General features: G+C 41.6%; 1 protein-coding gene across 1 annotated transcript in view; it reads left to right on the forward strand.

The window, feature by feature from the left end:
• Positions 1 to 15,902, forward strand: part of PSIP1 (PC4 and SRSF1 interacting protein 1) — a 40,629-nt gene that overhangs the window by 16,889 nt on the left and 7,838 nt on the right. The window contains exons 4-8 of the mRNA XM_058672166.1: positions 2,269 to 2,407; positions 5,041 to 5,145; positions 6,767 to 6,829; positions 12,743 to 12,842; positions 13,701 to 13,776. Of these exons, the coding sequence (XP_058528149.1) occupies positions 2,269 to 2,407; positions 5,041 to 5,145; positions 6,767 to 6,829; positions 12,743 to 12,842; positions 13,701 to 13,776 (483 nt within the window). The remainder of the gene's footprint in view (positions 1 to 2,268; positions 2,408 to 5,040; positions 5,146 to 6,766; positions 6,830 to 12,742; positions 12,843 to 13,700; positions 13,777 to 15,902) is intronic.

A 15,902-nucleotide genomic window follows, 5' to 3' on the forward strand; every position in this document is an offset into this window, starting at 1 on the left:
GTAACCTAAGGAAATACAAGTGTATGTGGGTGACTTAGTTGATAGTAATTATTGTACATTGGGTTTTTGCAAATAAAATTTAGCATTCCAGAAGTGTTCTTGTAGCATCTCTGAACATTCAGGGGTATGCATGGAGTAAGAAAACAATCCGAGATGTCTGATGCACACGTTTCTCATTCAGATGGGAAAGCTTTTATTTCTTGTTCAAGTTCTTATGTTATAAACAAGTGTCCATTTTGCAGTCTACTTAATGCCTTAGTTTTAGGTTTTTGCATTTTAACATTTATCTCGCCACTTACCCTAGCTGCCAGATGTAGTGCTATAATGCTATAGAGTACAAAATAGCAATGATACGCCTTCACAGAAGAGTGTGTGCTCCATAACTGGCTGATTTCTGAGTGTAGTGTTAATCAGTTAGCAGTCCACACGTAATATACAAAAGATGATTGCAAACAGAAATACAATAAAATAAGGTTATATATTGATTAAAGAACCTAATAACGTATTTTTTCTTCAGGAACGGTGGTTTAATATTCAGTAATTTAGTGTTTATGATGACTTAAAAAATAACTGCTATGAATAATAATTGTGTGTTTATATATAAATGAGTTGGGTATGTATACGTTTGTCTGATTAATTTATTGAATAAAATAGATTCTAGCACATCCATCTTTGTTTTTAAGAGTCCAGATGTCTTTTATTTTCTTTCACTTGCTGTTCCATGAATTCATAGGGGATGGGCTCCGGCAGCTCGGGTTCCTTCCTGTTCTGATGAAGTGGGCTTCTCTGGGTGGAGTGGGCTGGTGCTTTAGCAGAACCCAGCTGTGCCATTCTCTTTGGCTCCTTTCTTTTACTGATTGTTTTCCTTCACTCATTTCAGGAAACTATCTGGACTCTTAGTGTTTAATAAGCTCAGTACACACATTCTCTTGGCAAGAATCTTGCCCTTGTTTGTTTACAACAGGGCCAACAGATGCTGGGTAACTTTGTGGACTCTTCCAGTTTTGCCATGGTAACATTTTAACAACAGATCTAAATAATACACCTTATTAGCAGTTTCATAAATGGTATAATAACTGATTTGTGTGAAATAAAAGTACATTTGGGTGCAGTTAAAAGGGTTGGTTACCCGGCACAAAGGCTCAATTGGCTAAACCTCTCCTTGCAAGTGCTGGGATCCCCCATGAAGGCACCAGTTCGTGTCCCAGCTGCTTCACTTCCCACCAGCCACTGCGGCCATTTGGGGAGTGAATCAGTGGATTGATGATCTTTCTCTCTGTCTCTACTTCTTTCTGTTAACCTGCATTTCCAATAAAAACAATTTTTTTTTAGGTATTGGTTAGGACATTGATGCGGTGGTCTGTTGGCTAAAGTTTTTGCCTTGAACATGCCGGGATTCCCTATGGATCCTGGCGGCCCCGCTTCCCATCCAGCTTCCTTCTTGGGGCCTGGGAAAGCAGTTGAAGACAGCCCAAGGCCTTAGGACCCTACACCCACATGGGAGACTCAGAAGAGGCTCCAGGTTCCTGGCTTTGGATCCATTCAGCTCCAGCTGTTGCGGCCACTTGGGGAGTGAACCATCGGAGGGAAGATCTTCCTCTCTGTCTCTCCTTCTCTCAGTGTATCTGTCTTCCTTTCCAATAAAAATAATTTTTTTTAAAGTGTTGATTAGTACTTTTTGTCAAAGCTTTTTATGTTCATGATTTTTGTTGTTTTCTTATTTATGGTTTTGGGCCTGGTGTGATGGCTCAATGGCTAAATCTTAGTGTTGCATACACCAGAATCCCATTTGGGTGCCAGTTTGTGTCACAGCTGCTCCACTTTCCATCCCCCTCCCTGCTTGTTGCCTGGGAACAGTAAGATGGCTTAAAGCCTTGGGACCTGCACCTGCACAGGAAACCCAGGGAAGCTCCAGCTGTTGCAGCCACTTGGGGAGTGGACCAGCAGATGAAAGTTCTTTCTGTTTCTTCTTCGCTCTGTAAAATCTGACTTTCCAATAAAAATAAAATAAATCTTTTAAAAAATAAATTTATGATTTTAACCTTTTAAAATGTGTAGCTTATTGGCTTAATTACATTGACTTTTTTTTTTAAGTAGGATTATGCATCTATGAGCTTATTACTGGATTTAGGAAGCCATTACCATTTATATAGGATTTGCAGTATAATTTAGATTAAGAATTTAATAAGTAGATCATGTCGTAGTGCTGTGCAGTTGTTTATTATTTATTTGCAATTGCTATGCATTTAAATCCATCTCTCTTTCCAGTGCTTTTTTAGGACCAAAGGATATTTTTCCATACTCGGAGAATAAGGAAAAGTATGGCAAACCAAACAAACGAAAAGGTTTTAATGAAGGTTTATGGGAGATAGATAACAATCCTAAAGTGAAATTTTCAAGTCAACAGGTGAGTCATTTACATAAAATTTAGTTTAGTATTGTATTTTTTATCTTACAAAATACTCACTACCCTAACTTTAGAGGTTTGTGAGTAGGAAGGAATTATTGTGTCCTGTGACAAACTCAGGTAAAATTATTGTGTTTTTACTTGTGAGGTTGAACCTTGACCTTTTATATGTATGTAGATGATTGATAAATTTATTACTTACATGGCTAAGCAGTTTAAAGCAAAACCAGGAACAGTTATTGTACTTTGAGCATTTATTACTTAGCACATCATGGAGGGACACAGTGAGCTCCCTTGTGCTGGGTCCTTCCCCGAAGGCCCGCAGGCGCCTGGGCTGCACTGGAGCCAGGAGCTCACTCTAGGTCTCCCAAAGCGTGCAGGGACCACCTTTCTGAGCAACACTGTTGGCGTCCCATAGTGTGTGCTGGCAGGAACCTGGGATCAGAACAGCTCCAGGACCCACGCCCTGTGTTAGGGAATGTGGGAGAATGAACCCAGATCAGACTCCTGTTCGTATGTTGCTGGATTTAAACTGTGTGCGAGTGCTCGCCACCTTAACTCATACTCAGGGTTTGTAATTTCTAAGGCATGTGCTTCAGTTTTCTTATTTTAATTTTTCAGTGCATAGTCTGAACCTCACATAGGTTAAGTTCAGTGTACAGAAGTACTTATCAAAATTGTGCAAATTATACATACCACATCAACAGTGGCAGAGTTAGACTTGCTCTATATTTGTGTCTGGAGGTTTTGTTCATGTGTATGTGACACTTAAGTTCTTCATGGAGTGATTCGTTTGTACAAAAAAACCAGTTTGCATCATTTTTTTCTACACTGCAAAAGTTACTGTTTGTCTTTCTGTCTTCTGGTGTTTACTGACAGTTTTATTCTATGATGTCAGTTGGCACACTTGAGTTCTGTCCCAGAACTGTTCTGACTTAAACTACCGAGGTCTTATAATAGGACCAGAGAGCTGTGAGAAGAGATCTTGATGAAGATAGCCTGATGGTTTTTCTTTCATCATCATTATAAATACTTTTATTAAGACTTGAGTGTTCAGAAGCTAGAGAGAACGAGCTACCCAAAGAAAGAAGTACTGGCCAATAGGAAATTCTGTATTAGAAATTTATGTATTTGAAAGTTAGATTTTTGCAGAGAGAGGGTCTTTTATTTTTATTATACAGAGAGAGGGTCTTCCAAATGCTGATTCACTCCCCACATGGCTGCACTGGCCAGAGCTGCACTAATTTGAAGCTGGGAACCAGGAGCTTCTTCTGGGTCTCCCATTTGCGTCCCCCATGTGGGTACATCCTCTGCCGCTTTGCTAGGCCGTAAACAGGGAACTGGATTGGAAGTGGAGCAGCTGGGACATGAGCCTGTGCCCATATAGGATGCTAGTGCTGCAGGTGGAGGGTTAGCCAGTTGAGCTAATGTACTGGCCACACAACTTACAGCTTTTTTTTTTTTTTTTTTTTTTTTTTTTTTTTTTAAGATTGTTATTTGAAAGACAGAGTCACAGAAGGGACTCCTGTAACTTTTGTAAGTTCTTCCTAAGGGCTGTGTTTTTCTCACCTATGGAAGCTGTTGAGATGGCTCTTTCACCTGGAATATCAAATCTTGGATACTCCAAGGGTGCAGTTGTCCTTGTCAGTAAATGCCATTGTCCTTGTCAGTAAATGCCACAGATGGTCATTTTACTTCCAGGCATGAAAAATGCTATTTTAAGTATACATGAAGAATAGATACTAACTATGTGCTAAGTGGATGCTATGTCCCATGGTGGCTTTGACAATGTAAAGGGAGGCCATCAGTAGAAATGGAACGTGTTCTTCAGCTGAGCTCAGCTCTGCTCTTGTGGCCATTTTGGAAGTGAACCAGTGGATGGAAGATCTTTCTGTCTCCTCTCTGTAAATCTGATCTGCCTTTCCAATAAATATATGTAAATCTTAGAAAAACATTAAGAATGGCATATTTGAAAAGAAAGAAATAAAGAGTAGAGCTCCTAAATTTAAGCATCTACCTATAACCTAAGGTGATTTTTAAAATTTAGCATTGATCGGGCCCAGTTTGATGGCTCAATGGCTAAATCCTCACCTTGCAAGCGCCGGGATCCCATGGGTACTAGGTTGTGTCCGGGCTGCCCTACTTCCCATCCAGCTCCCAGATTTTGGCCTGGGAAAGCAGTGGAGGATGGCCGAAAAGAAGCTCCTGGCTTCTAGCTTCAGATTAGGTCAGCTCCAGTTGTTGCGGCCACTTGGGCAGTGACTCAGGGAATAGATCTTTTCTCTCCTTCTCTGTAAATCTGCCTTTCCAATAAAAGTAAATCTTTTTTAAAAATTAGCGAAGATTGCTCGACTCAGTAGCTATTATGAGAATCATTATGTTTGGATTTTAAATGAACTGGATTTTAAGCAGAAAGTCCAAGTCTTATACTTTGTACAGGAATACAATCCTTTATGACTTAAATAGCAGCACTTAAAATTATTTTTTAAATTATGCATATTCACATTGTCCTGTGGAATAGAAATTGGGGTTCTTTTGTAACTTGTGAACAGACTTTTGATTTCTTTTGTGATTAGAAAATTTTAGATTTGAAGTATAAGTTTGTCAAAATTGATAGGGTTGTTGTCTTACAGGCATCGGCTAAACAGTCAAATGCCTCATCTGATGTTGAAGCTGAAGAAAAAGAAACCAGTGTTTCAAAGGAAGATACTGATCATGAGGAAAAAGCCAGTAATGAGGTATGTATTCTTTCTCCTTCCCTCTAAACCCATTTGCCACAAGGAAGAACTTGTGAAATGAGTTGACTGTGATCATGCTTTTTAGTTACTTGAGAAGTGTAGAGAGAGCAGGTACAGTTTGCTGATGGATCCCCCGAACTCCTGCAATGACCAGGGCCAGGCCTGAGTTGGAACCTGCAGCTGGGATTACAGGTTGTCTGTGGGTGGCAGAAACCACATTATTTGACCATCACTGCCATCTTTTGTGCTTTTTTGGGGTAGAAACAGGACAGAGGAGCCAGAGCCTGGGAAATAGGTGAGTTACTCAGAAACAGGATGTGCATGTACCAACCATGAGGCTAAATGCCTGCTGCTGCTGCTTTAAAGGACATCGAAAAATGAATGAGGAGGTACTTAAAGTTCACATCAAGGAATGGGTGTTGTATCTGAAATTATGAAGTTTAAAACATGAGCCTTCGGGCCAGCATCATGGGATAAGTCCCTGCCTGCAGTACCAGCATTCCAGTTGTGTGCAGGTTCAAGTCCCAGCTGTTTCTCTTAAAGTCACTCCCTGCTAATATGCTAATGCCTCTGGGAAAACAGCAGGAGGTGGCCCAAGCGCTTGGACCCCTGACCCCACATGGAAGATAATGTGGAGTTCTGTGTTGCTGCCATTTAGGTGTGAACCACAGAATGAAGATATCTCTCTCTTCACCTTACTCCCTGTTTACTTGCCTCTCAAATAAATCAGTAACTTAACTAAAACATGAGGTCCTACTATGGGGTGGGTTACTGTTAGGAATATTATTAAGTTTTATGTTTATTTGAGAAACTCCACCTGCTGACTCACTCTCAAATGCCCGCAGTTGCTGGGGCTCGGCTGTGCAGCTGCTGGGAGCCTGAATTCAGCCTCTGCCTCTCAGGTGCTGAGCCGTTATCTGCTGCCCACATTAGCAGGCAGCCTGAAACAAGCAGAGCTGGGCCTGGAACCCAGACACCCTAGTATTGGAGGCAGGTGTCCAGCTAGTGCCGTAACCACTGCACCAAACAAGTACCTGTGTTTAAATGTAAAGTTTTATGTTTATTTGAAAGGTGGAGTAGCAGAGAGAGACAAGAGATAACCCTGGCCTTTGCACCAGTTAGGGAGTGAGTCAGGGCCAAATGAGGCTGAAGAAGGAGCTGAATTCCATCTGGGTCTCCCACATGGATGGCCAGACCCCATGCACTAAGCCATCTGCTACTGCTTTCCCAGGCACATTAGTGGGGAACTGGGTCAGAAGTGGAGCAGCCAGGACTCTTTTGGGATTTGGTGATGGCAGGTGTTTAATCCAGTGTGCTGGGCCCACATCTCCCCATCTTAAAGACAGCTACTATGGATAGATATATTAGAAAGAGCATTGTACTGAATTGTCTTTAAACCTAGTAGCCTTGTCGCTGATTATGGAAATGTGTTTTTCCAGATGAAGATAATGGTTATTTATAATGCCAAGACTTTAAATGTTTACAATTTCACAGGTCAGAGAAGCAAAGCAGTTACCCAGTGCTTTTGGTGAAACATGCTCGTGAATGTCAATTTAAGACCGTCTCCCTCAGATTTGGAATAATTGCTCTAGTTTTATTGGTATTTCTTTTTGTTTTTCAGGATGTGACAAAAGGGACTGACATGAGCACTCCCAAAGCTGCTAGGAGAGGGAGAAAGAGAAAGGTACTTTCAGTGATTAACCACAGGGCTCTTACTTGAATTTTGATTTTTATTAGCATTGAAGAATAATCAGGACAATGAAATTTTACTTAACTTCATCTTTACTCTAAACCCTTTACTGTTTTAAAGATTATGGATGGGTTTTTAGTTAGCAGAACTGTTTGTGTTTCTCAGAGACTCTTCCTCTGTGTTCCTTGTAAAATAGATAGTAATACATGCTTAACAGTTGAAAAAATGCAGTGATATGAACAAATGTAAAATGTTTATAGAACTGCTTTCTAAACCTGGATAAATACTGTGTCAGTGTTGACTGTTAAACGGTGTTTGTGGCATCACCATGTGATGTCAGAGCGTGTCAGTGTGGAACCGGATGGCTGCTGTGCGTTTCAGTAATGTGAGTGTCCTTTGTTCCCTGAATGAGGCTCTGCCCACACCTGTTTCCATCCTGGTAATGCCTCTGTTATGTACCAACATACAAATAAAATCATGACTTCAGCATCTCATAAGGAAGTGGAATTCGAAAAATAGAGTGGTTTCTGTATCCTTTATGGATTATGTTTGGGCAGGAAAGGGATCAATTTAACAAGATTTTAAAATAGAGGCAAGATTTTGTCAGGCAGATAAAGGAGGGGGAGAGACTGGTGAGGCTGTTTGTATAAATGGACGCATACATAAAATTCAGGCCTTTTTTGTAATTAATGTCAGTATTACCAGACCATTATCTTTGAGGAGCGAAATGTATGATCATGAAGAAGTGAAATATGCAAATGTGGTAGGAATCAATTGTTTTAAAATTAGATGCCTCCCTTTAGTTTGTTTTATGTAGCTTTTCAATGACACTACTTCATAAAAATTTGAAAGGCGGAGAGCGCCGGTGCACTGGTTCACTCCCCAAATGCCTGCCGTTTCTTTGGGACCAGACCCTGCGTCGTCAGCGTTGACTCCCGTGATGCGCGTTCCCCCCCGTGATGCGCGTTCCCCAGGCAGTCTGAGTCAGGAGCAGGTGCAGGAACGGAGTGAGCCTCATGTGCCTGTAAGGAACACAGAAGTCTTAAATGGCATCCAGATCTCTGGGCCATCTCCCGCTGTCTTCCTAGGTAGAACAAGGTGGGAGCGGGGGGGTGGAGTGGAGCAGCCAGGACTCATCCAGTTCTGCAGATTGGATGCCAGCATGGCGGGTGGTGATTTCAGCCTCTATACCACAGCACCAGCCCTGTGCCTTTTTTTTTTTTTTTTTTTTTGCCATTTTAAAAGCAATTGGATGACAGTGGTTGGATTGGGGCTGCCAGACTAACTCCATGAAAACTTCAGAATTTTAGTACTTCCTGTTTGGGGTCAGGCAGGGCATTGAGCAGCAAATAGAGATGACATAGGCTATTGTTTTCATGAAAGGTGATTTTTATTGAGACAAAAAAATATGTGAAACATGAAAGCTACAGCAGTGAAGATAGTGAATTAACAACCAACGAGGTGAAGAGAGACCTCTGGAAAGTGTTGACTTGAGAGTGGAGGATGGGGTTTTCCAGTAGTGCAGGAAAGGGGAGAGTGCTGGTGGAAGTAAAGGGAGAGGGGCACGGTCTAATGTGGCTTCAGGGTTGTTGCTTGACCAGACACGATCCTGGGGATGGAGAGGTTAGTCCGGAATCAGCCTTGTGGAGGAGGAAGCCAAGTGTCTGGTGCTGGACTCCCTTTGGAACCAAAGGGAGAAAAGATGTTGATGAAGCAATCACTAGTATAAAGATGGGTGAAGCCGAAGAGGAGTATGCTGGTAAAAAGGGATGAGCCAGAATCCTGAGGGAATACAGTAGAGAGCCTGGGTAGGGTGTGAGGCGGGCAGGCCCAGGAGGAGGGTGAGCAGGAGCCAGTGTGAGACGGGGCAGGCCCAGCCAGGGATGGGGAAGGTGCGCCAGTCAGGATTGAGAACACAAGCCAGAGGAAGCATGTTGGAGGACAGAATGTGTCGTGGAAGTTACACACACCATGCTGTTGAAATGTGAAGGGAAAGACTGCAAATGTGGCCATTTAGCATGTTTGTGTGGGCAAGGGGAAGTGCTAAAACATGAAACATGAGTTCCTTTAGCTTCACCCTTTTCTGTTTATAAAAGTAGGAGGGAGTAAAGCCGTGGGAAGAGTCAGTCTGAGTTATTGGTATGTGCTGGATGAGAAAAGGAAGGACACACTTGAGGGTGATGGTGCAGCCTTTCTCACGTTGCAAGGAAGGCTGGAGGAGACTCAGGGGTTACGAAGAGACTTGGGACTCTGGGAATTCCTTCTGATTGGCTTCTCTCTCTTCCCACACCCCTGTAGGTAGGGGGCAGGGTTATTCGGGGCCTGATTAAAGGGTGTAATGAAAGGCTTCGAGAGTCCAATGGAAGAGCATATGCAATGAATGTCTGTTAGATTTAGTTTTGTCTCCCATTAGGGCCCAGCTGCTAGGAATAATAATGTAAGAGAACTGTGTAGTGATCCTCTGTTGTGGATTTGTGGGACTGCAGCAGAATGCATAGGAATAGCAGTCCTCTGAGGTTTCTGTTGGAGGACAGCTTTTAGTGAGATTGGGGGAAACAGAACTAGAATGTGGGGAGACGGAAGGTTCCAGGCCTCAGCAAGATCCACTAGAATATGGAAGAAATGAATATGTAGTCAAGTATTTTTATTTAAGACTTTAGATATTTGTATGTTTTAAATAGTTTCATAATCCTTGCTTTATTAGGAGTACATGGTTCAGTAGAGATGATTATTTGCCTAAATTAATGTATTTTGTTTATTGTTGTTAATCTTACTGCCTCTGACTGGTGTCTGCATTTCTATTCTGCTTCTAATTCTTTTATGTCTTATTTCCACAAGCAGGAAGTGTAAGTGAAGAAGTTTTCTTGTCCCGAAGAGCACGTTAGTTTGAATTGAATTTTACAGAATGGTTGGCTTCTGTACATCTTAATCAGAAAAGAGCTTTTTTTTCCCCCCCAGATTTAGTTTTATTGGAAAGGCATATATACAGAGAGGAGGAGAGACAGAGAAAGATCTTCCATCTGATGGTTCACTCTCTAAGCCGCTGCAATGGCCGGAGCTGAGCTGATCCGAAGCCAGGAGTCTGGAGCATCTTCCAGGTCTTGCACACAGGTGCAGGATCCCAAGACCTTGGGCTGTCCTGTATTGCTTTCCCAGGCCACAAGCAGGGAGCAGGATGGGAAGTGGGGCTGCTCGGATTAGAACTAATGCCCATATGGGATCCCGGTGTGTTCAAGGCGAAGACTTTTGCTGCTAGCCTATGGCCATTGCTATCGCTATTATGCTAGACCCAGAGAAGAGCCTTTTTTTTTTTTTTTTTTAGATTTATTTTTATTACAAAGTCAGATATACAGAGAGGAAGAGAGATAGAGAGGAAGATCTTCCATCCGATGATTCACTCCCCACGTGAGCTCAATGGCTGGTGCTGTGCCGATCCAAAGCCAGGAACTTCCTCAAGGTCTCTGATGCGGGTACAGGGTCTCAAATCCTTGGGCCGTCCTCGACTGCTTTCCCAGGCCACAAGCAGGGAGCTGGAAGGGAAGTGGAGCTGCTAGGATTAGAACCGGCGCCCATATGGGATCCTGGCGCTTTCTAGGCGAGGACTTTAGCTGCTAGGCCATGCCGCCGGGCCCGAAAAGAGCTCTTAAGGCTGTTTTCAATCTTGGATATCTGTGGAGCTTTGTGGAAACACAGGTGCCTGGATCCCTGCTGAGTAAGGGTTGGGGCAGGGTTGGTTCAAGTGTAGGTTCTTAAGGTTCTGAAAAGACAACCTGCGCTAATGTTCCAGGAGGAGTTTTTATAGATTTTGCTGAGAGCAATTCAAGGGTTGCCTGATAATACTTTGAATATGCATTATTATATTTATAAAACTAGTAATCACATTTCACAAACAAGAAATGGATACTTTTTTTTGTTCAAATCTGACTCTCCTACTTTTTTGTTACCACTGTTCAAAGTAGTACTTTATTTAAATGATAATGTTAGTTTATTGATCATTCATCATCAGTACATGATATTTTACAGATATCAGACATCAAGTTAGCAGGTCAAGATTGTTGATTGATTTAAATTTTTTAACCAATGAGATTGGATTTCTGAATGCTTTAGTTTTCTTGATACAGTTAAAGCTGAATTTTCAGCAGTCAGGATGTGGAACGGCAGATCTTAGTGGTCCTTCTGTTCTCTGCTCTCCAGGTTCTTCAGTCCCTAGAGTTGGCATCAGTACTACTGCCTCCTGTCCGTGTCTGTTCTGCATGTGTGGTTCTTCACCTTTGCTCCCTTGTAATTCATAAATTAGTAACATTAATTCATCCATTCTCTTTGGAGCAGTTGTTCAGTAAAGTTGTACAGCAGTTTATCCAGGAACATTATAGCTCTCAAAGGATTCTTTTTTGTTTTTTTAAAGAGTTATTCATTTTATTACAGTCAGATATACACAGAGGAGGAGAGACAGAGAGGAAGATCTTCCATCCGATGATTCATTCCCCAAGTGAGCCGCAACGGCCGGTGCGCGCCAATCCGAAGCCGGGAACCTGGAACCTCTTCCGGGTCTCCCACGCGGGTGCAGGGTCCCAATGCGTTGGGCCATCCTCAACTGCTTTCCCAGGCCACAAGCAGGGAGCTGGATGGGAAGTGGAGCTGCTGGGATTAGAACCGGCGTCCATATGGGATCCCGGGGCTTTGAAGGCGAGGACTTTAGCCGCTAGGCCATGCCACCGGGCCCTATACAGATTCTTAATTCTCTGCTGTAGTCAGTCCCTCTTTCTGAAAAATGTTTTATGGAGTGCATCAGATACCAGTCTGAGTTCAAAAGTCAAACTTGAATATGCTAATAACGTTACCAAACTAGAAATAGCAATGTGTGTCTTGTTACAGCCTAATTGCATAATATTCCAAATATTGAATTAAGATGTATTTATTTAAAAGACAGAAGTATCAGATTGAACTATCTATTGGTTCATTCCCAAAATGACCCCAACAGCCCAGGGCTGAGCCAAGCCAAAACCAGGAGCTTCTGGGCCTCTCATGTATGTACTGGGGCCCAGATGCTTTGGCCCTTTTCCACTGTCCTCCCAGGTACATAAACGGACTGGATCTGAAGTTGAACAACTGAGACTTCAGTCGGCATACATACGAGATGCTGGCACTCTATGTGGAGGCTTCAACTGCTGTTACAACACTGGCTCAAGGAGAATGGATTAGAGTTCAGGATTTTCTTTCCTAGCTTGGTTTCCTGTTACTGCATCCTGGGAAGGCATTGATCCAAATGCTTGGGATTCTACCCCCCATGTGGAGGTCCTGGCTCCTGGCTGTGGCCTGTCCCAGCTCTGGCTGTTGCGGCTATTTGGGGAGTGTACCAGTGGGTGGGAGGTCACTCTCCTTCCCTCTCACCTCTCCTACCCCTCCCCCTCCATGTTCTTAGCCTTAGTGGTAGCTGTTGGGCCTAGAAATTATTACTCTCATGTCCTGAATCAGAAGCCCTGGATTCAGTGCTGGTTGGCCCCTGACTCTAGCTTCTGCTAATCCAAGCTTTGCAGACAAGCAGTGACTGTCCAGGTCATCGCATTCCTGCCGCCCTCACAGGAGATGTGGACTGTGTTCCTGGGCTTGTCCTGGCCAGTCTATTTCAGGTTATTTGGGGAATGAAGCAGCAGATGAAAGATTTGTCTCTCTGCCTTTTAAATAAACAATTAAAAAATATATATTGGCTTTATTTTTATGAATGATTTTTAAAACTGATTTACTAGTGTTTCAACCCAGGTCTGAAGATGTTGCTGTGATGATTTTAATTGCTAAAAGCTAATAAAGATCTTGTCGAAGTTACGTTTATGTATAAACTCATGTTACAGACTGACATGTTTTTGCCATTGAATTAAATTTTGCCTACTCTAAATTTTTGTGATTCAGGCAGAAAAACCAGTAGAAACCGAGGAGGCAGGAGTAGTTTCAACAGCCACAGCAGCATCTGGAAATGTAAAAGTGAGTCCCAAAAGAGGACGACCTGCAGGTAGGATAACTAATGTTTGAGTCTTTGTTTGACTTATACTTACTGTTGCATTCTGTTACTGTATTTTGGAATAAAGTAGATAGATGGGCAGCTTATTATGCGTAACAGAATTCAAAGGAGATAAACTATGGATTCTGCTGTGTAAATAAAGTATTTAACTGTGAAATAACTAATTCTTCGCTTTGTTTTATTGCTGTTTGCTCCAGACAGTAGCAAGTGAGGCTGGTGTGATTGTTGAAAATATAGTGAACGATAGGCTTAACCAGTCTCTTCAGGAGGCCCTCCCTGTTGGATGTTTTTAATATGCAGGCTTTCTTCAGCATTGCCTAAAATTTTCTTAATTTGGCAAGTTTGGAAGCATATTCCTAATAAAAAGTGAAGCAAAATAGAGTCAACTTCTTTTCTATTCACAGTAGAATGCTTAACAAAAGGGGCTAGATCAAAGCAGAAAAACAGAATTGAAAATTTATTCACATAATATTTGGGATGTGAAAATATATTGGATCAAATTAATGATAGAAAACTCAGTAAATTCTGTTCAAACTTACAAAGATGGGTATACATAGTAACCTTCAGTTTTATGGCTTTCCTTTCAAAATATAGTGGAAAATATTTTAAGACCTCTTAGCCATACATACTGAGGAGAAATTGAAAATTACCCAGTTGTTCCTTTAAATTTTTTTGCTGTTACTAATTTGATCTGTGAAGGGAGGTACTATTTTTTCATTTATGAATGTATCTGCATTAAGGCACTTAAGTTCATATTTATTTGTATCATTTATATTATTTTTACATGAGGTTTGCACCTTAAGGATAAGCTGGTAACAGTGATTTCTTCCCCTCTCCCATGAATACTAGCTGCAGAAGTCAAGATTCCAAAGCCAAGAGGCAGACCTAAAATGGTGAAACAGCCCTGCCCATCAGAGGCTGACATGTGAGTTTGCTTTTTATGATTAGTTCTGCAATAAATGAGACATTTGACTTCCAACAAGCATATCTTTGTATTTTCATCAGTTTTGTTTGACATGATGCTTAATGCTGGCATTATTGATACTTCTAATAATGGGAAAAAATTGAAAAATTTTAGCAAATCAAAAATTGTAATGGAAGCAAAGTTACTTTATTACTCTAATTGATGTTTTCTTACCATGCAAGATACAAGAATATTTGGATAATGTTTGCTTACATCTGTATTGGGGAAATAAGGCAAAATAATATTTTTTGGTAACTTAAATAGCATATATATTTAAAGTGATAAAATTTTAGCTTCTTCAGTGTAGGTAGGTGCTTTATTTAGAAAGTACTGCTAAAATTATTTGGATAATGTGAATTTAATATTTTGGAGCAGTTAGGATGATAAAGTTAACAAAAAGTGAGATTTCTCTCCCCGTTCCGCAACCCACCACCTTTTCTGTTCAAGGACCTTGTTTCCTTTTCCGCAGAACCTTCACCAGAGAGACTGTGTTGAGACAGAAACATTTTTGTGTCTGTGATGTTTAAGGACTTGGAGTTGAAAGCTCAAGTAAAATATCTGATTAAGAACTGACATCAAGTATTTTGAGTGCACTGACTTATAGGAATTTTTTATTGTAGAAAGCTATAGCAAGTTTAACATCTTTTCTTTTTTTAAAAGATTTATTTTATTGGCAAGTTAGATGTACAGAGAGGAGGAGAGAAAGAGAGGAGGATCTTCTGTCCATTGAGTCATTCCCTAAGTGGCTACAACAGCCAGAGCTGTTCCGATCGAAGCCAGGAGTCAGGAACGTCTTATGGGTCTCCCACGTGGGTGCAGGGTCCCAAGGCTTTGGGCATCCTCAACTGCTTTCCCAGGCCCAAAGCAGGAAACTGGATGGGAAGCGGGCAGCCAGGATTAGAATTGGCGCCCATGTTGCATCCCGGCGCATGCAAGGCAAGGATTTTAAATGTTTGAGATTTCTCCTAAGTTTGGGAGTTTGCCAACATTTTGGAGATGAGGACTGCTTGAATCTTGGTTTACTCTGGCCAGTATATTCTAGTCCATTTGCTGTTGTATTTTTGCTGATTCCACTGGAAGTTGTTAAGTTTTGGCCATTATCCTCATTGGGAAATACTTCCCTTTCTTATCAGCTGACCCGCTTTCTCAGTTTGTTTTCAGAATACAAAGACCGGGGGACCCAGCATCCCCTTTTAAAAGCCACTTGTTTCTCTTCATGCAGTCTATTGTCACTTCTGGTAATATATTACTTTATTTGATGTCTAGTCAGTTTCTTTTTTCTTTGTTTAAGATTTATATTTAATGAAAAGGCAGACCAGATTTATGGAGAGGAAATACAGTCTTACATCCGCTGGTTCACACCTGAAACGGCAAAATTGGCTGCAGCTGAGCTGATCTGGATTCAGAGCTTCTTTGGGTCTCTTGTGTAGGTCCAGCTTCCAAAGGCTTTGGGTCATCCTGTGCTGTAAATTTCATGAAATTCCTTAGTGATAGTCAGTGTTTTTAGTATTATTATTATTAGGTATTCAAAGTCAGAGTTTTAAAATGGCTTGGCAGAGCTTCGATATTTGTAAAGCTATTGCTTTGGTTCAGTGTACAGACCATGAGATTGGCTAAAACAGTATTGCCCGGTCATAGGGTATTGGAGCAGTTTAGGCAGGTTGACTTGTTTGAGCAATGCCAGTGAAATCTGTTGGTGACAGCAATACTTTAGGCGCAAGGCAGTTAAGTAGTGTCTGACACTATGTTTACTGGATTGTATACTTACCTGACACAAGAGTATTTTGGCAGGTTCATTGACAATGCAGCTAAAACATTAAGTTTTATTTTGGTGCATAAACATTGTGAAATCTGTGCTGACAAAGGGACTTGACAAAATTCATGGAAATATATATTTTAAAACAAATTTCAAATTTCAAAATTCTTTTTGTACCGGGCCTGGCGTTGGTAGCTTGGCATCTAAAGTCCTTGCCTTGCATGCCCCAGGATCTCATATGGGTATCGTTTCTAATCCTGGCAGCCCCATTTCCCATCTAGCTCCGTTTTTGTGGCCTGGGAAAGCAGTCGAGGATGGCCCAAAGCCTTGG

This window comes from Ochotona princeps, chromosome 14 (genome assembly GCF_030435755.1).
Source record: "Ochotona princeps isolate mOchPri1 chromosome 14, mOchPri1.hap1, whole genome shotgun sequence".
Classification (NCBI taxonomy): Eukaryota; Metazoa; Chordata; class Mammalia; order Lagomorpha; family Ochotonidae; genus Ochotona; species Ochotona princeps.